Genomic DNA, 24901 nt, shown 5'->3' on the forward strand with positions numbered 1-24901 from the left:
GAACCACCACCAGCCTACACAGTGCCTTGTTGATAACTGAGGTCCATGGCTTTTTGGTGTCTACTCCACACAAACCCTGTGTGTACCGTGTATAGAATATACATGCAGCTGCTATGTTTCACTATAGCAGTAGTGTCTCTTTATACTAGACTTTCCTTTATCCAGGGCAAAAATTCTCTTTGCGGTCCTTGCTCTATATCTAAAGACCCTGGCTAGAGTTGTTTGTTGCGACCTCTCTCTGTCTAGTACCTGATGCACATACATCATTACACCCTCTCTCCAACCCCCCATCTGTTCCGATAGTCAGCCGGTTAGTTGGAAGAGGGTTTCTGAATTTGAGAAATAAGGTGGTCCAAATACACTTATATCAGAAATTTGCATTATTGAAGTATGCAGCTGTCAATAATCAAAGTGTTAATAATACTATAGTATACAGACCATTCTTAATGGGTTTGGCCCCTTTTAGGGGAGCTTGTAGAACCATATTGGAATGGTGGCTTTATGTGACTTACTAAAAGAGTCTTCATTACAAATGTATAAGTTATATAAATACTAGAGCAAAGTCTCACCTTGGGAGTTGTGCATACATAAACAAATATAAAACTACAAATCAACACACTTCTGCGGCGGCCCAAGCGCGAGGCCCACCATTGCAGGTGAGACCACAGGGAAACTATGACGGTGGTCACGGGTAGCGCTATGATCTCTCCCGACAGCGTCGTCAGCATGGTATAGCTCGGTCACGCGCACAGAGTGAACATGAACAGAGCATCCAGGCTTATAATGTTCCTGACTTTGAATAGAAATGTCACGTGACGCCAGCACCTCTTCTAGGCCGCTAGTCATACGGCGCAAAATAAAGAGTCCACAGTCCAATAGTGAAGTTTCAAGAAAAAAAAAAACGGAGGTGCACGACTGTACTTCAGTGTTCCCTAACTCCAGTCCTCAGGGACCGCCAACAGGTCATGCATGACCTGTTGGCGGTCCCTGAGGACTGGAGTTGGGGACCCCTGCTGTACTTTACTCACTTTTCCAGCTTTAATTCTCCAACAAATCACTTGCGTACTACACTTTTCAGGTATAACATTTTCTTTACAAGCTTTCATTGCTTTCTAGCACCTTCAGTTTCACACGCTCACTAGGAGACACTTTTCCCCCTGAACTCCAGATGTCCTCAGTCTCAGTTACCTGATAGACCATCCGTGGGGTTTGCACTCCTTACACAGTATAAGCATTCACTAAAGCTTCTCTTTTTTCCTTAAATTACTTTTCTTCTTTTGGTGGTAGCAGGAGAACCGTTACTTAACGCCTCAGCCTCACGCTGGGACGTCCACCTCCTCCGACTACATTCTCTCAACTTCCCTCTTTCTCTATAAACTCCACCCCTAACTACCCAAGATGTACAACCACATCACTCACGCAGTTAAAGGGGCATACACACACGATTCACTCACAACAGTCATTCACATACATCAACGCTACAACTTCGGGCCACTACACTTCCACAATATTATTAAAAGTACTTTATTGTAAGTAATATTGTGCACACTTGCGCTTTACTGTTTTGCTTCTTAATACAGTATCCCTCTTAACCCCCTTGTGACCAAGCCTGCTTGCGCCTTAATGACAAGGCCAAATTTTGGAAATCTGACATGTGTCACTTTAACATAGAATAACTCCGTTAAGGTTTTTCATATCCAAGTGATTCTGAGATTGTTTTTTTGCCACATATTGTACTTCATTTAGGTGGTACAAATAGACCAATAGAATTTGTGTATATTTATTAAAAGGGACAAAATTAGGAAAATTTTAAAAAGATTTAAATTTTTTTTCATATTTTCAATTGCAATATCTCAAATATGTGCAAACATACTGTACAAATTTTTGATACAATATATTTTCATCTGTTTACTTTATTTTGGGTGCACATTTGAAAAATTTTCATTTTTTAACGATTTAGGAGATGTACAAATTAGAGATGAGCGAACACCAAAATGTTCGGGTGTTCGTTATTCGGAACGAACTTCCCGTGATGCTCGAGGGTTCGTTTCGAACAACGAACCCCATTGAAGTCAATGGGCGACCAGAACATTTTTGTATTTCGCCGATGCTCGCTAAGGTTTTCATGTGTGAAAATCTGGGCAATTCAAGAAAGTGATGGGAATGACACAGAAACGGATAGGGCAGGCGAGGGGCTACGTGTTGGGCTGCATCTCAAGTTCACAGGTCCCACTATTAAGCCACAATACCGGCAAGAGTGGGCCCCCCCCCCTCCCAACAACTTTTACTTCTGAAAAGCCCTCATTAGCATGGCATACCTTTGCTAAGCACCACACTACCTCCAACAAAGCACAATCACCGCCTGCATGACACTCCACTGCCACTTCTCCTGGGTTACATGCTGCCCAACCCCCCCCCCTCCCCCCCACAGCGCACACCAAAGTGTCCCTGGGCAGCCTTCAGCTGCCCTCATGCCACACCACGCTCATGTCTATTTAGAATTGCGTCTGCCATGACGAGGGACCGCAGGCACACACTGCAGAGGTTGGCACGGCTAGGCAGCGACCCTCTTTAAAAGTGGCGGAGCGATAGCCCACAATGCTGTACAGAAGCAATGAGAAATAGAATCCTGTGCCACCGCCATCAGGAGCTGCACACGTGGGCATAGCAATGGGGAACCTATGTGCCACACACTATTCATTCTGTCAAGGTGTCTGCATGCCCCAGTCAGACCGGGCTTTTTAATTCATAGACACAGGCAGGTACAACTCCCTATTGTGAAGTCCCTGTCGACCCACAGCATGGGTGGCTCCCTGGAACCCACCGGCGGTACACAGAAATATCCCATTGCATTGCCCAACACAGCTGAGGTAGTAATGTCGTGCTTAATGCAGGTGGGCTTCGGCCCACACTGCATGCCCCAGTCTGACTGGGGTTCTTTATAAGTGTACAGATGTAGTAAAAACTCCGTGTGCACCTACAGCATGGGTGGGTGCCAGGAAGCCACCGGCGGTACATAGAAATATCCCATTGCATTGCCCAACACAGCTGAGGTAGTAATGTTGTGCTTAACCCTTTCCAATCCAATTTGTATATGGTTTTCCTAGGGGGCTTACTCTTTTTCTGCTGTTATACAACGGCGCTATATGCTGGCTAAAGCCAGTACTGCATGAGCTGACACGTAGGATAGGCTCCGACAGCAGAGAGGCTGGCAATATACAGTAAGAGAACCCCGACGGACGTCTACCAACAACGGAGCTGTACAGCCTTAAACCCTAATGTCTTCACAGGTCACACAGTGGACTGGAAAGGGTTAATGCAGGTGGGTTTCGGCCCACACTGCATGCCCCAGTCAGACTGGGGTTCTTTACAAGTGGACACATGTAGGTTAAACTCCCTGTGGACCCACTGCCTGGGTGGGTGCCAGGAAGCCACCGGCGGTACATAGAAGTATCCCATTGCATTGCCCAACACAGCTGAGGTAGTAATGTCGTGCGTAATACAGGTGGGCTTCGGCCCACACTGCATGCCCCAGTCAGACTGGGGTTCTTTACAAGTGTACAGATGTATTAAAAACTCAGTGTGCACCTACAGCATGGGTGGCTCCCTGGAACCCACCGGCGGTACATAAAAATATCCCATTGCATTGCCCAACACAGCTGAGGTAACGTCAGCTGTAATGCAGGTGGGCTAAAAATTAATTTGATTACACTGTAGGCGAGGGCCCACAAAAATTGCTGTATCAACAGTACTAATGTACATCCCAAAAATTGGCCATGGCCAGCCAAGAGGGCAGGTGAAACCCATTAATCGCTTTGGTTAATGTGGCTTAAGTGGTAACTAGGCCTGGAGGCAGCCCAGTGTAACGAAAAATTGGTTCAAGTTAAAGTTCCAATGCTTTTAAGCGCATTGAAACTTATAAAAATTGTTCTGAAAAATTATTTGAGTGAGCCTTGTGGCCCTAAGAAAAATTGCCCGTTCAGCGTGATTACGTGAGGTTTCAGGAGGAGGAGCAGGAGGAGGAGGAGGAGGAATATTAGACACAGATTGATGAAGCAGAAATGTCCCCGTTTTGGATGGTGAGAGAGAACGTAGCTTCCATCCGCGGGTGCAGCCTACGTATTGCTTACGTATCGCTGCTGTCCGCTGGTGGAGAACAGAAGTCTGGGGAAATCCAGCCTTTGTTCATCTTGATGAGTGTTAGCCTGTCGGCACTGTCGGTTGACAAGCGGCTACGCTTATCTGTGATGATTCCCCCAGCCGCACTAAACACCCTCTCCGACAACACGCTAGCCGCAGGACAAGCAAGCACCTCCAGGGCATACAGCGCTAGTTCAGGCCACATGTCCAGCTTCGACACCCAGTAGTTGTAGGGGGCAGAGGCGTCACCAAGGATGGTCGTGCGATCCGCTACGTACTCCCTCACCATCCTTTTACAGTGCTCCCGCCGACTCCGTGACTGGGGAGCGGTGACACAGTCTTGGTGGGGAGCCATAAAGCTGGCCAGGCCCTTAAAGACTGTTGCACTGCCTGGGATGTACATGCTGCTCGATCTACGCACATCCCCTGCTACCTTGCCCTCGGTACTGCGCCTTCTGCCACTAGCGCTGTCGGCTGGGAATTTTACCATCAGCTTGTCCGCAAGGGTCCTGTGGTATAGCAACACTCTCGAACCCCTTTCCTCTTCGGGAATCAGAGTGGGCAGGTTCTCCTTATACCGTGGATCGAGCAGTGTGTACACCCAGTAATCCGTCGTGGCCAGAATGCGTGCAACGCGAGGGTCACGAGAAAGGCATCCTAACATGAAGTCAGCCATGTGTGCCAGGGTACCTGTACGCAACACATGGCTGTCTTCACTAGGAAGATCACTTTCAGGATCCTCCTCCTCCTCCTCCTCCTCCTCCTCCTCAGGCCATACACGCTGAAAGGATGACAGGCAATCAGCCGGTGTACCGTCAGCAGCGGCCCAAGCTGTCTCTTCCCCCTCCTCTTCATCCTCCTCATGCTCCTCCTCCTCCTCCTGTACGCGCTGAGAAATAGACAGGAGGGTGCCCTGACTATCCAGCGGCATACTGTCTTCCCCCGCCCCCGTTTCCGAGTGCAAAGCAGCTGCCTTTATGGTTTGCAGGGAATTTCTCAAGATGCATAGCAGAGGAATGGTGACGCTAATGATTGTAGCATCGCCGCTCACCACCTGGGTAGACTCCTCAAAATTACCAAGGACATGGCAGATGTCTGCCAACCAGGCCCACTCTTCTGAAAGGAATTGAGGAGGCTGACTCCCACTGCGCCGCCCATGTTGGAGTTGGTATTCGACTATAGCTCTACGTTGTTCATAGAGCCTGGCCAACATGTGGAGCGTAGAGTTCCACCGTGTGGGCACGTCGCACAGCAGTCGGTGCACTGGCAGCTTAAAGTGATGTTGCAATGTGCGCAGGGTGGCAGCGTCCGTGTGGGACTTGCGGAAATGTGCGCAGAGCCGGCGCGCCTTTACGAGCAGGTCTGACAAGCGTGGGTAGCTTTTCAGAAACCGCTGAACCACCAAATTAAAGACGTGGGCCAGGCATGGCACGTGCGTGAGGCTGCCAAGCTGCAGAGCCGCCACCAGGTTACGCCCGTTGTCACACACGACCATGCCCGGTTGGAGGCTCAGCGGCGCAAGCCAGCGGTCGGTCTGCTCTGTCAGACCCTGCAGCAGTTCGTGGGCCGTGTGCCTCTTATCGCCTAAGCTGAGTAGTTTCAGCACGGCCTGCTGACGCTTGCCCACCGCTGTGCTGCCACACCGCGCCACACCGACTGCTGGCGACATGCTGCTGCTAACACATCTTGATTGCGAGACAGAGGAGGAGGAGGAGGAGGGTGCTTTAGTGGAGGAAGCATACACCTCCGCAGATACCAGCACCGAGCTGGGGCCCGCAATTCTGGGGGTGGGTAGGACGTGAGCGGTCCCAGGCTCTGACTCTGTCCCAGCCTCCACTAAATTCACCCAATGTGCCGTCAGGGAGATGTAGTGGCCCTGCCCGCCTGTGCTTGTCCACGTGTCCGTAGTTAAGTGGACCGTGGCAGTAACCGCGTTGGTGAGGGCGCGCACAATGTTGCGGGAGACGTGGTCGTGCAGGGCTGGGACGGCACATCGGGAAAAGTAGTGGCGACTGGGAACTGAGTAGCGCGGGGCCGCCGCCTCCATGATACTTTTGAAGGACTCAGTTTCCACAACCCTATACGGCAGCATCTCAAGGCTGATGAATTTTGCTATGCGGACGGTTAACGTTTGAGCGTGCGGGTGCGTGGCGGCGTACTTGCGCTTGCGCTCGAACACTTGCGCAAGCGACGGCTGAACGGTGCGCTGAACTACACTGCTGGATGGGGCCGAGGACAGCGGAGATGAGGGTGTGGGTGCAGGCCATGAGGCGGTAGTGCCTGTGTCCTGAGAGGGGGGTTGCATCTCAGTGGCAGGTTGGGGCACAGGGGGAGAGGCAGGGGTGCAAACCGGAGGCGGTGAACGGCCTTCGTCCCACCTTGTGGGGTGCTTGGCCATCATATGTCTGCGCATGGTGGTGGTGGTGAGGCTGTTGGTGTTGGCTCCCCGGCTGAGCTTTGCGCAACAAAGGTTGCACACCACTGTTCGTCGGTCGTCAGGCGTCTCTGTGAAAAACTGCCAGACCTTAGAGCACCTCGGCCTCTGCAGGGTGGCATGGCGCGAGGGGGCGCTTTGGGAAACACTTGGTGGATTATTCGGTCTGGCCCTGCCTCTACCCCTGGCCCTGGCCACCGCACTGCCTCTTGCAACCTGCCCTGCTGATGCCCTTGACTCCCCCTCTGAAGACCTGTCCTCCTGAGTAAGCGTTGCACACCAGGTGGGGTCAGTCACCTCATCGTCCTGCTGCTCTTCCTCCGAATCCTCTGTGCGCTGCTCCCTTGGACTTACTGCCCTTACTACTACCTCACTGCAAGACAACTGTGTCTGATCGTCATCATCCTCCTCACCCACAGAAAGTTGTTGAGACAGTTGGCGGAAGTCCCCAGCCTCTTCCCTCGGACCCCGGGAACTTTCGAATGGTTGGGCATCAGTGACGATAAACTCCTCTGGTGGGAGAGGAACCGCTGCTGCCCAATCTAAGCAGGGGCCCGAGAACAGTTCCTGGGAGTGTTCCCGCTCCTGAGCAGGTGTCATTGTAGTGGAGTGAGGAGGCTGGGAGGAAGGAGGAGCAGCAGACAGAGGATTCGGATTTGCAGCAGTGGACGGCGCAGAACTGCGTGTTGACGATAGGTTGCTCGAAGCACTTTCTGCCATCCAGGACAGGACCTGCTCACACTGCTCATTTTCTAATAACCGTCTCCCGCGTGGACCCATTAATTGGGCGATGAATGTGGGGACGCCAGAAACGTGCCTCTCTCCTAATCGCGCAGCAGTCGGCTGCGACACACCGGGATCAGGAGCTCGGCCTGTGCCCACACCCTGACTTGGCCCTCCGCGTCCTCGGCCGCGTCCATGTCCTCTAGGCCTACCCCTACCCCTCAGCATGCTGTATTACCAGTGATTTGATTTCACAGGCAGGAAATAAATTGGCGCAAGACTGCAGGCCAAATATAATTTTTTCCCTTTTTGGAAAACGAAAGGCCCCACTGCCTCTAGTGAATGAATAATCTAAGTTTAATAACTGTGCTGTGTCCCTGCTTATGTGTCACAGAACGTGAGGGTAGCAGAGTTATTATAACTCTTGGAGAGCAGGTATTTTTTTCCCAATTAAGGAAAGCAAATGGCGAAGCCAGCAGTAAAGCGTAGCTGGGTGCGTCTGATTTAGCAATGTTGTTCAAGCAGCTCACACGTGTCCACCGCCCTTAGGACGGACAGAGGCTGGACAAATAGATTTGTTTTCAGTTTTTTTCCACCAAAAGGCAGCACTGCGTATATTCAATGAACATGAGAAGTTTAATAACTGTGCTGTGTCCCTGCTTATGTGTCACAGAACGTGAGGGTAGCAGAGTTATTATAACTCTTGGAGAGCAGGTATTTTTTTCCCAATTAAGGAAAGCAAATGGCGAAGCCAGCAGTAAAGCGTAGCTGGGTGCGTCTGATTTAGCAATGTTGTTCAAGCAGTTCACACGTGTCCACCGCCCGTAAGGACGGACACAGGCTGGACAAATAGATTTGTTTTCAGTTTTTTTCCACCAAAAGGCAGCACTGCGTATATTCAATGAACATGAGAAGTTTAATAACTGTGCTGTGTCCCTGCTTATGTGTCACAGAACGTGAGGGTAGCAGAGTTATTATAACTCTTGGAGAGCAGGTATTTTTTTCCCAATTAAGGAAAGCAAATGGCGAAGCCAGCAGTAAAGCGTAGCTGGGTGCGTCTGATTTAGCAATGTTGTTCAAGCAGCTCACACGTGTCCACCGCCCTTAGGACGGACAGAGGCTGGACAAATAGATTTGTTTTCAGTTTTTTTCCACCAAAAGGCAGCACTGCGTATATTCAATGAACATGAGAAGTTTAATAACTGTGCTGTGTCCCTGCTTATGTGTCACAGAACGTGAGGGTAGCAGAGTTATTATAACTCTTGGAGAGCAGGTATTTTTTTCCCAATTAAGGAAAGCAAATGGCGAAGCCAGCAGTAAAGCGTAGCTGGGTGCGTCTGATTTAGCAATGTTGTTCAAGCAGCTCACACGTGTCCACCGCCCTTAGGACGGACAGAGGCTGGACAAATAGATTTGTTTTCAGTTTTTTTCCACCAAAAGGCAGCACTGCGTATATTCTATGAATAATAACTGTGTTGTGGCCCTGCCTATACAATTCTTTCCCTGCAGTATCAATGGAGGGTGGAATGGTCTGCAGAGGCAATTTTGAGAAGCAAAAAAAAATGCAGCACAGCTAACAGCAGCCTGGACAGTACTGCACACTGATAAATATGGCCCTAGAAAGGACCGTTGAGGTTCTTGAAGGCTACACTTACTCCTAACACTCTCCCTGCCTATGCAGCACTTCTGTCCCTAATGCCAGGTGCAACGGTCTGCAGAGGCGATTTTGAGAAAAAAAAATTTGCCACTGCTAACAGCAGCCAACACACAGCTATCAGTGGCCCTAATAAGGACCTTTGGGGGGTCTTGAAGCCTACACTAACTACCAATTCTTTCCCTACAGCAGCTCCGGTACAAACAGCACTGTCCCTCATCTAACTCACACGGCATCTGAGGCGAACCGCGGGAGGGGCCGACTTTTATGTTCGGGTGACACCTGATCTCCCCAGCCACTCACTGCAGGGGGGTGGTATAGGGCTTAAACGTTGCAGGGGGAAGTTGTAATGCCTTCCCTGTCTTTCAATTGGCCAGAAAAGCGCGCTAACGTCTCAGGGAAGGAAGTGAAAGTAACCAGAACACCGCATGGTGTTCGTTACGAATAACGAACATCCCGAACACCCTAATATTCGCACGAATATCAAGCTCGGACGAACGCGTTCGCTCATCTCTAGTACAAATATAACATTGAATATTAACATTTTGAGGAACACTTTGTTTTCCTGCACCAAGCCAAGATTGCAAAGACTCATAGGTGTCCGAATGATAGATACCCCCACAAATTACCCAATTTTAAAAACTACACCCCTTGTATTCACTGGGAGGGGGGGGGGGCAGCAGTATTTTGACCCACGTTTTTTCAGGAGTTAATACAATTAAGAGGAGGAAAAATAAAATTTCATATTTTTGAAAATATGTCATTTTAAGGACATATTTTTTTCTATATTGCACATGAAAATGAGGATTTGCACCTCAAAATGGATACCCCTGTTTGTCCTGTGTTCAGAAACATACCATTTGTGGCCCTAATCTTATGTCTGTATGCACAACGGGGCCCAAAATAGAAGGAGCAGCTGGTGGCTCTCAGAACAGAAATTTTGCTTGAAGGTGATTTAGGCCCTATTGCACACTTATAGAGCCCTTGAGCAGCCAAAACGATGGAGAACCCCCACAAATGACCCCATTTTGAAAACTAGATCCCTTAACGAATTCATCTCTGGGTGTACTACGTATTTTGACCCCACAGTTTTTGAATGAATCTAAGCAAAGCAGAGGGAAAAAATTAGGATTTTCATTTTTTTGGCAAATGTGTCATTTTAAAAACAGTTTTTTTTGTACAGCACACATATGACTGAAGACTTGCACCCCAAAATGGATCCCCTGTTTGTCCTGTGTTCAGAAACATATCCATTGTGGCCCTAATATTATGTCTATATGCACAATGAGGCCCAAACCAAATAGAGCATGAAACGTCAACTGTTTTTTAAATTTTACGTGATTGCCATTATGCTTGGATAACAGCGATCACGTGACCGGAGACTGTTCACCTCGGCCCTCAGTTACTGCTCCAGGCTCTCGGCTACCTTTATTAGCCAAGAACAAGGAGATTTTAAATTTCCCGGGCCCTCCCAAGCTTCTGCACTTGCGTCCGCCATTTTGGTGACGGGTGCATGCGCCAAAGATAAGGAAAGGTCTGCGGATAAAGATCCCGTTGGGCGACATCACCAGAGGCCTTAGGTAAGTAATTTCACCTCCCCTCACGGATCGGATCCGTGACGGGAGGTGAAACTTTAACTTTTTTTTTACTTTTACGTGATCGCTGTTTTATATTGGATAGCAGCAATCATGTGACCAGGGAACATGTACCGCGGCCCCCTGTGAAATTTCCAGGCTCTCGGATATGTTTGGTAGCCAAGAGCAGGGAGGTTTTATATTATCCTCGCAATCCAAAACTTTTGCGCCTTTTTGATGACGGGCGCATGCGCAGAAGCTACGGTAAGGTCCACGGATACATCTGGGGGCCTTAGGGACGTAATTTAGTCTCCCTTCATGGATATGATCCATGAGAGGAGATGAAACAAACTTTTTTTTTTCACACTTTTTTTTTTTAACTTTTACATGATCGCTGTTATCTGTTGGATAACAACGATCATGTGACCGGGGACCACATACAGCAGCTTCCAGTGACAGCTCTGTGCTCTCGGCTACTCATACTAGCCGAGAGCAGGGAGTTTTTAAATCTCCCAGGCCCCTGGGGCTTTTGCGCATGCGCATGGCAGACACCGGCGTAAGGTCCTGGAGGATGAGAATGCCACAGGACATTCCTGGAGGACGGGGGTGAGTATCCTCAGCTCCCCTTAGGGACTTGATCCGTAAGGGGAGCTGAAACTTTGACTTTTGTTTAACTTTCCATTCACTTTAATGTGATCACATGATGGGTGGGAACTTCCTGCAGCCCCCCAATGACAGCTCCACGTTGTTGGCTACCTCCAGGAGTCGTCAGCCTGGAGCTGTCGTGTCCAGAGCCCGCAGGGCTTTAATCCCCAGAGGAATCCTAGGGAATTAAAGCCCACTAAGGCAGGACGTAAAAACACTATGGGGTGGTCACTAAGAGGTTAACTACATTGTTATCTATTATACCTGGTGTACGGCATCTAATGAGTTTTTGTGCCATTTTTCCATATACATTTTTACCACCACCCTGACCCGCATCCCACACATTTAGCTGACTTCCTGTCCCCTCTAGACGGCGCTCCTGCCCATAAAATAGTAGCCTATGGAGGAGCATGTGACCAACACGTCATCATTTTCCACCTCCACTGGTGCACTCATTCCCAATATCCAGTAGCTGCTCATACGCAGATGGGATATGCACTGTTTTTCAATAGATGATGAGCTGGTTACATGCTCCTCCATAGGCTGCCATCATACCATTAGGGATTCCACCCAGTGGGGAACGGACCTCAACCGAGCAAGGGGCGTGTAGCTTGAAAACTAAGGGCTATGGAAAACATTTGCAACAAAGAATCTATAATTAACATAGACCCACCATTCCCGCAAGTTTTTAAATACTTCCCTAAGGGGGGTCAACGCCTCCAACCGCGGTTATTCTATATAAACTACATGGAGATATTACATCAGTTGAATTTAAACGATCTTAATCTTGCCAACATGCTGTTTTTAAAAAATTCTTTCAGATTTGCTGAAGATGTCACCTACTGTATTGTAGGGTATTATAGATTTGTTATAGATGCTGCTTTACTGCTGATTTACCCCCAAATTATCAAATGGTTCACTGCAGACTGTGACCAAGGCCTAAGGCCTCATGTCCACGGGCAAAATAGCATTTAAAATCCGCAGCGGATCCGCATCCCGTAGGGATGCATTGACCACCCGCAGGTAGATAAATATGGATGGTCAATAAAAGTGATTTTTTTAAAAAATGGAGCATGAAAAAAATGGACATGCTCCATTTTTGTGCGGTTCTCCCGCGCGGACAGCTCACGGAGGCTTCTATTGAACCCTATGGAAGCCGTCCGGATCTGCGGGAGACCTAAAGTAAGAATAACTTACCTGCAGTGGACCGGGCAGTTCTTCTCTCTTTCACAGCCGGATCTTCTTTCTTCTGCCCAGCGGATGTGCCGGGCGCATGCGCTCGGCACGCAGCCGGCGTGCCGAGCACATCCGCCGGCCGAAGAAAGAAGATCCGACCGTGAAGAGGAGATCTGCCCGGTCCGCTGCGGGTGAGTAAATTCTTATTTTAAGCACTCATGTCCGCGAGGCAGGAGGAACCCGCTATGGATTCTCCATGTAGAATCCGTAGCTGGCCTGATTTTCCCCGTGGACATGAGGCCTTAAACACTACGAGTGGAAACTGCAAGCAGAAATTTTACCATCTTTTAGTTGTGATGAAATTTCCACATTTCTAAAAGCCAGTTCTAAATAAATTTGGAAATATTTTTGGACTGCTCCTTGGAGTTTATAAACTTCCTTGAATGTCTCCCATTGTTGTGCCGTTCCTAGTATTTACTGGATGGACTACTAGAAACTCAGCAGACAATGAATAAACATGATGGAAACAATCATTTCTATTTATATGAGAAAATCAAGAAATAGTCTATTAATGAGTTTTGTGCCTTGGAATAAGTAGGTCAGAGCCAGCCATTTTACTGCCTAAGACATTCACCAAGGAGTTGTTTACTCTTTACTCAGTGGTTCAGGAATAACGTTTACTTAGAATTACTTTAGGACATTTGTGACTTGTCATTATTACAAACTATTTTGTATTACGATATTAATTAAATATCCAATGTTATTAAAAAAACACCTAGAAATAGCCGTCTCTGAACTGAAGCAGTATTTCCATTTATGTTGATGCCAGGGCATCGAAGTAATGCAGATATAACACTAGTCACTAACTGGTATCAGTGGTACTAATATACTAAAAGAAACACAATCAGTAGTGAGGAGATAAATGCCTACAGCATAAATCTGAAGCTAAGACATAACACTAGAGCTCCCCTGACATGTTTCACCAGTCAACTGGCATCCTCAGGGGTACATGGAGCTACACCTTCAGCGCCTGGCTATAGGAGACATACCATGTTTCCCCAAAAATAAGAGCCCGATATTTATATGATATGGGAGGCGCACCGTGGCACAAGCCAGTTGACCCAAACCAGAGTCATGCTACAGTATATGGCTGGTAACAAACTGCTGCACAAACAATGCAAATAGGGCAAAGAATGAAATACACCCTTTGTAATTGTTCTTTGCTTTGGCTAACAGATGAGGATCCTGAACAGAGGACCTCCCTCTAAGGCAATATTCACATTTCCGTTCTTCTATTCTGTTAGGGAACAGAGAAATGAAAATATAACGGCATGCTGGACTATCAAAATGATGAAAACCATCAGCGCCTGATGGAACCCCTCAGTGATGGTTTTGGTCACTTTATTGGAATTATAGTGCAACATGCTGTGATCTTTTTTCCAGCGTTTATGATAAAACCCCCAGATGAAGCCACCAATCAGGAGTCTGAATATTGCCTAATGAAGGGATGTCCAGTTTAAAATACCCACTTTCGTATACCCCCTTAGGGAATTCTGAGTAAATGGAGAAGAGGTCCTCTGTTCAGGATCCTATTCTTTGACTACAGTCCTTACAAAGCCTGTCTCTCCCTCCGGTAAATTTTTTTTATTTTAAAAACTTCCCTGGGGCAGCCATATTTGAGACACACACTTTCTCCTATATGCTCCTATACACATCAGAGTGTTTATGCTTTATGGTAACTGAAATTAATGGCAATCAGTTGACAAATAAATGTCCTAAACTATTGTAGTCTCCAGGAAGTAATACAGTATAACCCTTTTCCTCCAAAACTAGGGAGTGACAAAAGAAAATCATACAGAGCCTTATGTGTGTATAGTGTTACGACCTGGCCTTATTTAATCGTACAACAATACAGTAGAGCATGTAATAATCCTTTATCTTATATTGATAATGAGATGACTCTGCCCATTCTGTCCCACTCTATACTGCAAAGTTATCAAGCAAGCTACAAAAACCAGAAAGTGAGAGCTATTATGCCTGCTCTAGTGAATAATACGAAAACTGCAATATTTCAAGAATGTTTAAGGGGATGGTGATGAAAAACACATAAAATGTATTTAATATAGGTTTCTAATTTAAAAAATTGTATTCCAATAATATGTCAATATTTTACCATTAAAGGGCTTTGCTAGGGCAAACACTATTGATGATCTATCCTCTGGACCCACCACTCAGGATGCCCAGGATGAGCTGATCGCCTGACCTGCTGTTGGTGCAACAGGGTTTCGGGCATTGTTGTAAGGAACGGCAGCAAAAGCACCATAGCTGGCTTCAATCCTATTGAAATCAATGGGAGCTGAAGCAACTATTACACTTCCGTGTCAGACCCTGGTGTCAGAGACAGAGGTGCCAGAAGTGTCATAGCTGCCTTCAGCTCCCATAGATTTCATGGTGCTTCCGCTGCCGTCCCCTATGACAATGTCCGGCCTGCTGCACTGACCTGAGGATAGGTCATTGATGGATTTTGCCTGGAAAATCCTTCTATTAATTAAGCAATGGGGGAGAACTATTAATACTGATACACTGGCCTTTTTATTAATACATTTGTTTCAAGATTTCTGTTAACAAAACCCAATCTTATAACTTTAAACATTTTCCATTAAGTCAGCTGCAATAATTAGTATATTTGGTTAACTTATTTTGGCAGCTCCATTATTTTGATTTGCCCTTCTCCAAATCAGCCGTGACTTATTACTTTTGACATATCATGCGGCCAGTCAAAACTCAGTTGCATAATTAAGTTGCGATTTCAGCAGTAACCACTGTAATATATTCACAATGTGACTGTAAGTCAGAGAGCGCCTTTCATGGCAGGTCAACAAAAATGTTATTCTGTAAGGCTGTAGCAATGAATGAGATATAATAAACCCAAGGTCACATTAAAAATAGCTTAACCGAATGATTTATTAGCTAAGAAGAAAATTCTTTTACAACAATTCTTTTGGTCCTAGCAACCCTTATGTTTTTCAATGCTGTTTTAACAACTTTAGACATGTTTTAAATACTGCGCTAATGCAAATAAGAAGTGAGAAATGGGTTAGTCGGTTTACTAAGGAACTGTGCGCTATTTTAGGCTGTGTTCACATCTGCGCTATGCTTTCTATTCTGCTGTTCCGTCATAAAAACGGAAAGCCAGATTTATTCTATGATGAGGCAAAATAGACCCCATTGACTATAACAAAGGTCTGTCTGGATCCTGATATGCTATCTGGAATTTCCATTGACAAAGTAGTGCAACATGCTGAGCTACTTTATCCGGGAGTTTTGGATGGATCACCGCCAGGGGCCTCTGACACAGATGTGAGCAAAGACGTAGGCTCCTCTTAGGTCCAGCCTATTTCTAGTCCATATTTGGTCTGTATTCTGCAGAATGTAAGAGGATTTAATTCTATTTACATGGACGTATTTTTTACGGCCATGTTTTAAAAACGCAGCATGCGCTACTTTGGTCCATTTTTGGTGAAAAATATGCCCATTATAATCTATAGAAAGTGATTCACATATGGATGCATCTGTATGTCCTCAGTATTTACCGTATATATTTGAGTATAAGCCGACCTGAATGTAAGCAGAGGCACCTAATTTTACCACAAAAACCTGGGAAAGCTTATTGACTCGAGTAAAAGCCTAGGGTGGGAAATGCAGCAGCAACTGACATATGTAAAACCAGTTTCCACATTGAAATGAATGCAAATGGCATTAATTCGTTCTGCCATTCATTTCAATGGTATTCAATCGTTGCTGCCGACGGCCCAATTGAATGCAATGGGCTGTCGGCAACCCCGCAGTAATTTTCGGGGAAGGGCTTCATTGAAAATTATCCCTAGCTCTAGTAAAAAAAATAATAAATACATACTCACCTTTCCGCCACTGCTGGGGCTCAGCTGAGTGTAGCTGTGTCTTCTCCCTGCAGGGATTTTTGGGTAAGGGCTTTCAATATAAACCCTTCCTTGAAAGTCATCTCTAGTTGTAATAAAAAAAAAATTATATATATATTCCCCTGTCCGCCACTGCCGGGGCTTAGCCGCGTGCAGCTGTCTTCTCCCTGCGCTACTCTAAAGCTTTTGAGCAGGTGGGGATTTAAAATCCCCACCTGCTGAAAGAGCTGCATCTGATTGGCTGAGTGCTCAGCCAATCACAGACAGCGCTCAGCCATTCAATGAATGAGAGCTGAGCGCTGCCTGTGATTGGTCACAGCGCTCAGCCAATCACAGGCAATGCTCAGTCCTTTCATTGATTTCAACAGTGTTTATCGGTTAGCCTTCCTGGAAATGCACAAATAAAATTAGAAAAGTTAGTGTTACCATTCCCCTTTTCAATAAGGTATGTCCCTAGACACTCTAGTAGTGATTATAAAAAGGCATATAGGAGAATTTACAGCAGCGCTGGATGAACCAATATGATAGTTTTAATTGTCAGCGGTTCAGCCAATTTATAAATACCATCTCTACAACACGATGCTTGCTCTGCATCGATCTTTCACCGATGCTCAGCCAATCACAGCCATTGCATTGGTTCATCCAGCGCTGCATTGATTGGTTCTTCGACCGCTGCTCAACCAATCACAGCCATCGCTTCCTGGAGGCGAGATTTATGAATCCCATAACCAGGAAGTGTTGTCATATGGGCGGCCGAGGACTACAGAAAGTGCGTCGGAACTGTGGAGAGCAGCAGGAGGGACCCGTACCAAGCCAGCTAGGTAAGCATAAAAAGACATCCCTGAAAATAAGACCTAGTGCCTCTTTTGTGCAAAAAAGATTATAAGACAGGGTGTTATTTTTGGGGAAACATGGTATATACTACAGAAGGTTTACAGAAAGTATAGCAACAACATGCAAGTGGCTGTGAAATGTGACTATTTTAATGCATGCTAGGATAATATTAACTCTATAGTCATCTTATCCTGATCCATAAGCCATAATTAACCAAGAAAATGGATGTTTAAGCTCATGCATAGGGTATGATAATAAAACGAAATTGCTCTGCTCTTATCTAGCATAGGGTAAATAAGACGTGACACAAACCCCCACCCCATGCTCATAAAACTCAGGCGTGTATTTCCTGTCTAAACAAAGGTATTATAGGATTCAATGTTTCATAGAAACACTGAGATCAGAAACCTTTTAAGTATATTTAGCTTACGGCTATAGATTTATGAGGTCTCTTCTCTAAGGAGCTTTTCAAAAACTTCATGCTGAAAAGTAGACTCAGAGCTGGTGGCTTAACATTTCCACTGATCACTATGAAGGAACCTAGAAAGTACTGTAGTTCTCATGGTCACCTTCCAAAACACAATGCTTCTCCAAACCACTTCATTTCTTAACTATTACGTTATTGTTGTTTCACCTCTTGATTCATCTTCGGATAGCTTTGAAGGGGAACAAGGTTTAGATCTTACTTGAAGGTTTATAGACTGCTAAGAATGCCACATTAGTTATTGCTGAACAATCTTCAATAAAGAACAGTCCCACCAAAAAGAGCATAAATATACTTCTGGTTAGGATACGGCTGGCAACATACATAGTGGTTCCATACCAACAGAACTTTTAGCACCGCATCTAATATGTTAACTTGGCAAAGGCCATATAAAAGAAGTTTAGGACTGATGGCTACTTGCCCCACAATCTTTCAATTCCAGTCCTTGTAAGGGTTCAAGTGTGTTGCCTGTAATTTCCATCTGTTCTGGTATTTATGACCTACTGGTCATCACGGGGCCACATAGATGGACCACATCCAACAGGATTCCCATGCTCTGCCCACCACCAACTTAGGTGTATCTCAGCCATTTGCCTGACCATCTCCTTCAACTTGGGGGTACTTTTTTCAACAGGCCTCTCTGCCTGCATTTTAAGTATGGCTCCTAGTACCAGCCATTACAGTCCTCTACACCGGACAATCTGCAAAACTACTGAAGGCTTCATATTGTGTTCTATTGGACTCCCAATTATTCTCACTTGGACTTGCTACACATTCTAGGCATTTCTAAGGTCAGAAAAATACTCTGTATCAATAATACTGCATGCTTCACCAAGGCTTTTTGCCTCAATGCATTGTGGCACAGAGTGTTAGGGCGGCAGAAATGCAGTCCTAAGCTCTCGCTCAAGACCTGAAGGTTGCAGGTTCAATCTCCACGTGGTTCAGATAACGGGCTCAAGGTTGACTCAGCCTTCCATCCATCCGAGGTCAGTAAAATGAGTACCCAGCTTGCTGGGGGGGGTAAAAGATGACTGGGGAAGGCAATGACAAACCACCCTGCAAAACAGAGTCTGAAAAGAAAACGTCACAATGTGATGTCACCCTAGAAGTTAGTCATGACTCGGTGCTTGCACCAGAGAATTTACCTTTACCATACCATTATAGGACTATTCTGCCTGTTTTTTATTTGGCCAGTGCATAAATAAATGTAGGCAAGTTTGTATGCTAAGCTGCTGACTAATGATAAACAAACTTTTGAGAAGTTCAGTTCAGCTGGTTTACCGAATTTCAGCAAAAAGATTGGTTCCGTCTGAATTAATTTGAACTGAACCAGAACTTCACCAATACCCCTAGAAATGGTGTATAACATTGTCTAAGAGCCATAAAAGCCCTGTATAAAACTCTTGGGTCACTTTAGAGTGTGTCTAAGTAATTTTGAGCTGTTTGCAAGGCAAACGTAATGAAAAAGGAAGAAGAAGAGAAGGAGGAAGAAGAAGATGGAAGGTGAAGGACAAATAAGAAAGAAAAATATTATTTTCCTCCTATTACCTTTAGCATGTTCGGACCAAGGTTCATACCTAAAGACATTTTTAGCAAATTTCAACTCAAAACAGGGTTTGGCTGTTTCAGTTCACTTAACACCACTGATGCCACATACAAAAACCTGATTGAAAACATTTTGCACCTACTCCTCTTATATACCTTCACTATGCCCAGACTTAGAGTAAAATCCACAAACTGAAAAAAGAATCAATGTTGTGGAGGACAACTTAGCTACGTTACCAGAGGATCTGTGATTCAAAATACCACCAACCTCCAAGTCCATGATGGACAAACAAGAAGATCAATGCCAGTGATGCAATTTAAGACTTGTGGGTCTACCTAAACATGCATGAGGTCACACTCCAGAAACGTTCCTGGAGAAATGACCATCTCCACCTTGAGGAGCTCCCAGGACTTCTATTTTAATGATGTTAAACTATACTAATAATATCTTATCTCATAAGAGAATTAGGACACCTCGCCTTCTAAAATGCCAGGATATTAAATGACAGAGTTACCTTTGGCCATACAAAAGGGTAGAATGAAGTTTGCAGCAGCAAAATTAAAGTTCCATGAACTGAAGACTACAATACTTTGCAACTATTTCCAACTCCATGTTGATGTCATCACTTGAATTGAACATTGTAGACTGACAATTCCAACCCCAAACAGTAAGTCATGCTGTGTTGTTAAAATAAAAAGTCCAATCCCGAGGGTATTCTGACCATTATGGCATAGATTTTGAATGCTTCAGAGGAATGCTGTTCACTAAAAATGTTAATTTACCAATTTAACATTCAGACTTCATCCTACATTTTGATTGAAGCTTGTACAGCTCCAATGTCAGAAGACGTCCGACAGGGTATTCTTACCCTTTATGCCAGCAACTACGCTGTCGGAGCCTCTCTGGCGCACACACACTGGCTTAAGCCAGCACATGGCACCATTGTATAACAGCAAAAAGAGAAAGCCTTTTAGGAAACCCTGAATCCAAATTTGGATTGGAAAGGGTTAATAAGGTGTTGGTAAGTTTTCTCAGGAGAATCTGAAGGGCGCATTGGGGAGAATCCATAAAGTGAACATGACAATCAAGGTGGTGTCACAGATGCTCAATTAGGTTCAAGTCTGGGAAATTAGGGGCCAGGAAAGTACTTGGAAGTCTTGGTCATGCTCTTCCAACCATTGTCTGACATTTCTAGCTGTGAGACATGTGGCATTGTTTAGCTGGAAGATCCCAACTGCCCCAGAGGAGACAAACAGCCAGTATGGATGTAACAGATCTGCAAGGATGAATTCATAGCCAAATTGGTTCAGAGTGCCTTCCACATGGATGAGCGGCCCAGAGAATGCCCCCCCCCCTCCCACAAACTCCCCAGACCATAAAACTGCTGCCACCACCAGCTAGTGTTCTTCCAGCAATGGTTGCAGGTGTTTGTTCTCTGAAGTTTTTCACCTGCCACACCAATGTTCATTCATTTGATGAAGCAGAAAATGTGCCTAATCGGAGAGGGCAACTCTTTGCCAATCTGCGATGGTCCAATTCCGATACTACAGTGGAAATTGAAGCATTTTCTTTTGATGCATGTATGTTAGCATAGCTGCAGTGATCTTCCATCTGCTTAGGAGCCCCATACGCAGTAGGTGTTTTAGACACACATCTGGTAGCTCCCTAGTTCAGCTGGTTAGCTGCTCCACTGCATCTGTAGCGTATCAGTTGGCCCTCGCACACCTTCGTAGCTGTCGTTAACCACTGACATCAATGGTACATGGTGCTCTGCAGTTTCTACATCAGTTATTCCCAATGTTGCCATTAGTCATTCACGATACACTTTCAGCACAGAAGCACGCGAACCGTTTGCATACTGCACAGTGTGAGAAATACTACCACCCTTGGTCCAAATGCCAATAATCATCACTTTTTGGAACACTGATAAATTACCCTCTACCCGGGACAACAAGTGATATGTGAGCAGACAGCTTATCGCACACCTTATAAACCCACCAAGCCAATTCACAACACGTCACATCTTTCATAGGCTACTCACTGCCGACGTCAAAAGTAGGAGGTGGTTATAATGATGTAACTCGACTGTGCAGATATTCCAGGTAAGGAAAAACTCTCTAGATTTGTGTGGAATAATACATAACTGGTGCACACTTAGAGCTCCACAAGTCTACACATAAGAGTCTTGTAGTATGCAAAGAATAGAAAAGATAATGCACTCAATACACATTTTTTATCATGGTAGAGCTAAGTTATAACACTGCTACATGGGATACTAATTATTGTTATACCATATTGGCAAGCATGTATACGATACTTAAAGACTACCTCCACTATGTTGGCCGTTTTCAGCTTCTACCGCAGGCTGAAAATGGCTCCATTTAGCATGCTATAAGGGGACATCTTCAGCTGATGGAAGGAGCCGAAAGGCTGAGCATGAGCACTCCAGTGTGAAAGTGCAGGTACTCTTTAATACACTATCCAACCAGAAGTAATTGGGCAGCTGAGCAAGAATGAAAAGTAGTATTTATTTCCATACGTTAATACTTAGTGGGGCCTCTTTTGGCCCTAATGACATCAGATACTCTCTGTGGCATACTTTCTACTAACGTCTGATACACTTCAGCCCTCCATTCATTTTGCAAATGGCTGGCGAGTTCTCTCAAAGAAAATTTATGCTCTTTGTATTTCCTGACCCTACATTCCAGTACATCCCAAAGATGTTTGATAGAGTTCAGGTTGGGACTCTGTGCAGCCAGTCCAATCATGGAACATCCATATCCTCAAACCAACATAAAACAGCATTGGATTTATGACAAGATGCGTTGTCTTGTTGGAAGTATGGCCGACCATTCCCAGGACCGAGACCATACTACGTAAAACATCCCCGGACCATAACCGAACCTCCACTGTACTTAACTGTTGGCACAATACATCATTTTGAATATGGAGTAGTGTGATTCATTACTCCATAGAACACTTTTCCATTACTCAACTTCCCAATAAGGATGCTCCTTGCACCACTGTAGATGGGCCGATGCATTGTGCTTCATGATGGACAGCTTATGTGCAGCAGCATAACCCATATAACAAAAGTGTGCGGTTCACATCATAAACTATGGCCGACACCTCCAAGGGTCTGCATCTTATGTAGCATGGTTTAGGATATGTGACATGCTAATAAGACACGATCCATTCTACAGATAGGGGTGTACAAATACTTTTGGTAGGATAGTGCAGGTTATGTAACACATGATCCATTTCTCTATTCTCTCTTCTGACTTTATGCCCTATTTGTCTAAGCACAAACCTTTGAGTTATACTTTTAATAACAAAACTTTCTAGGAAATAATCCAAATCGGTGATTTATGAAATTGTGTTTGGTGCTGGTCCCCATAGCATGCTGTGTTTAGAATTATACATCTACCGCCAAGATCTTTGTATTTGGATGTATCTTTTATACATGGTCTGATTTCACAGCAATCAGAGTTATCTTAACTGCACTACACATTCAACATGTTTCTTAATAACTGTGTATTACTTGCAATTCTGAGACATTCTTCTACTCAGAGCAATCTTATTGAGGGGGACTTATTGTGTTAAATCGGTTGTATCAGATTAGGAAAACATAGTTGCTTTTTTCCAGAAACAGTGCCACTCTTGTCTATGGGCTGTCTGTGATGCCGGGCTGTTTCCGTAAGCCTGGCCAACTCTCGCAGACTAGAAGTAGCTGCCAGCGGGAAAGGCTGAAGCAGGACAGCGATGGGGGGGTCTTTTAATGATACAGAGTTCCAAATCCTCGGTTTCTTCATACGGCTATAGAGTTCAGTGATAAACTTCTAGCTGCATTTTCTCTTATATGCAGGGAAAAAATGGAGCATCAGAGCTCCATAATAAAGGGAATTTACAACCCGTGTTTCAACTTATCAGGAAACCATTGAAAAAAAGCAATAACATGATGCATTTGTGGATGTAAAAGAAAAAAGCTGCAGTAGGACACAACATTAAAAACTCTTACCATTCTGCAAAATCCCTTAGGCTTAATGCCTACGGCCGTGACGTGCTCCACAAGCGGAGCCCCATCACGACGCCCCCCCCTCCCCCCCAGAGACTCCATACTTACCTCCGGATCCGCTGCCCGACGTCCCGCATGACGCTCTGGCGCACATGCGCAGTAGAGCGCATGACACGTCGGCAGTGTCATATGACGCGGCCGGCGGTAGGCAGGGAAGCGTTTTCACGCTATCTTCCACTGTGCTACACAGCGGAAGATAGCGTGACGGACGGCTTCCATTGAGTGCAATTGAAGCTGTCTGCGCGTACGCCTGCGGCAAATAGAACATGCCGCGGGTGAGTACGGAAGAATGCACGGGACGGTATTCCACGGTGGAATTCCGCACCGTGAGCATTGTGCTATTAGGTTTAATACGTCACGTGCTCTACTGCGCATGCGCGCCAGAGCATCATGCGGGACATCGGGCGGCTGATCCGGAGGTAAGTATGGGTTAAGGGGGAAGGGGGCGTCGTGACGGGCTCCGGTATTCCACTTGCGGGGCCCGTCACGGCCATGGACATTACGCATAAGGGATTTTGCAGAATGGTAAGAGTTTATAATGTTGTGTCCTACTGCAGCTTGAGTTCTTTTAGATCCACAAATGCATCAATAGGACCTAATAGCTGCGGGGCAACGCCCGTGGGAATTACCCTTAGAGACTTAGAGAATATGAGATCTCATAAAAAATTACAGAACATGGAATGTTCATACTGTATTAGTTCAATAATCCTATTATAGTTGGTAGTAAGTACAACATTTTTATCAGTATATATCAGGGTCAATGAATAATTTATCATTATTGGAATAGCGAGGAATACTGACCTCAAGAATAATTTCCTCTTCTATCAGAAGAGTGGCGAGGTCCATGGACGCTTGTAACTTTCTTCTCTGGAATTGTCTTATACCAGTTTCATTAAGAAAAGTACTTTTTTAATAGGGAGGGGCCTGCCACTTGGGATCCCCGCTGATCAGCTGATTTCCAACAAGCTGTCAATGCGGACAAGGCTGGAAACAGAAAGCATTGTCCATATTGCAGTCGCCCAGTTTGGCAATGCAGGCACAGCTCCCACTGAAATCAATGGCAAGTGTGCCAAGCCTGGCCACTGCCATGTTGATATGGCTTCCAGTATTGTATGGATTGTCAATGGTGCCAGATATCAGCTGAGCAACAGGAACTCTGAGTGGTTGTCCCTGTTAATCAACTGCTGATGACCTCAGGATAGGCCACCGATAGTTAAAGTCCTGGAGAATCCCTTTAATATTATGGCTACAACCATACAGTGACAAACGTAAATGAAAACAGCCTGGAAAACAAGCATATTACTTTAAAGCGTACCCGCACTTTTAGATGACTTTTCAGAATAAGCTGCCACATGAGGAAAAACACTTTTTTTGGCCATTAGATGACTTGTATCCTGTATTTATTATCAGTTTTCCCCTCTGCAGGCTGCATCTCTGATTTTTTGCTCTCTCTGAACTGGTGGGGGGAGACATTGGTTATGATGTCTCCATACAATGGAGAAAACAGCAGATTCTGCTCTTTAACTCTCTGTAGTACACACAGAATAATAATATCAGCATGGAGGACACTAGAGAAGTACTGAGCAGTGTAGATGTGATTCCAATAGCTGTAAATTACTAACCATTAACAGCAGGAGAAGCAGATCTGTGTCAGTCTCTCCTTTACCAGCTGCTTATT

The 24901-nt window shown here is 45.5% G+C and overlaps 1 protein-coding gene across 1 annotated transcript in view; it reads right to left on the minus strand.

Annotated features, from left to right (window-relative positions):
- LOC136573326 (uncharacterized) overlaps nt 1-24901 on the minus strand; it is a 93165-nt gene that overhangs the window by 31988 nt on the left and 36276 nt on the right. Inside the window, exon 9 of the mRNA XM_066574616.1 lies at nt 24025-24100. Coding sequence (XP_066430713.1) covers nt 24025-24100 — 76 coding nt within the window. The remainder of the gene's footprint in view (nt 1-24024; nt 24101-24901) is intronic.

Source organism: Eleutherodactylus coqui, chromosome 7, assembly GCF_035609145.1.
Source record: "Eleutherodactylus coqui strain aEleCoq1 chromosome 7, aEleCoq1.hap1, whole genome shotgun sequence".
In the NCBI taxonomy this organism is placed as follows: Eukaryota; Metazoa; Chordata; class Amphibia; order Anura; family Eleutherodactylidae; genus Eleutherodactylus; species Eleutherodactylus coqui.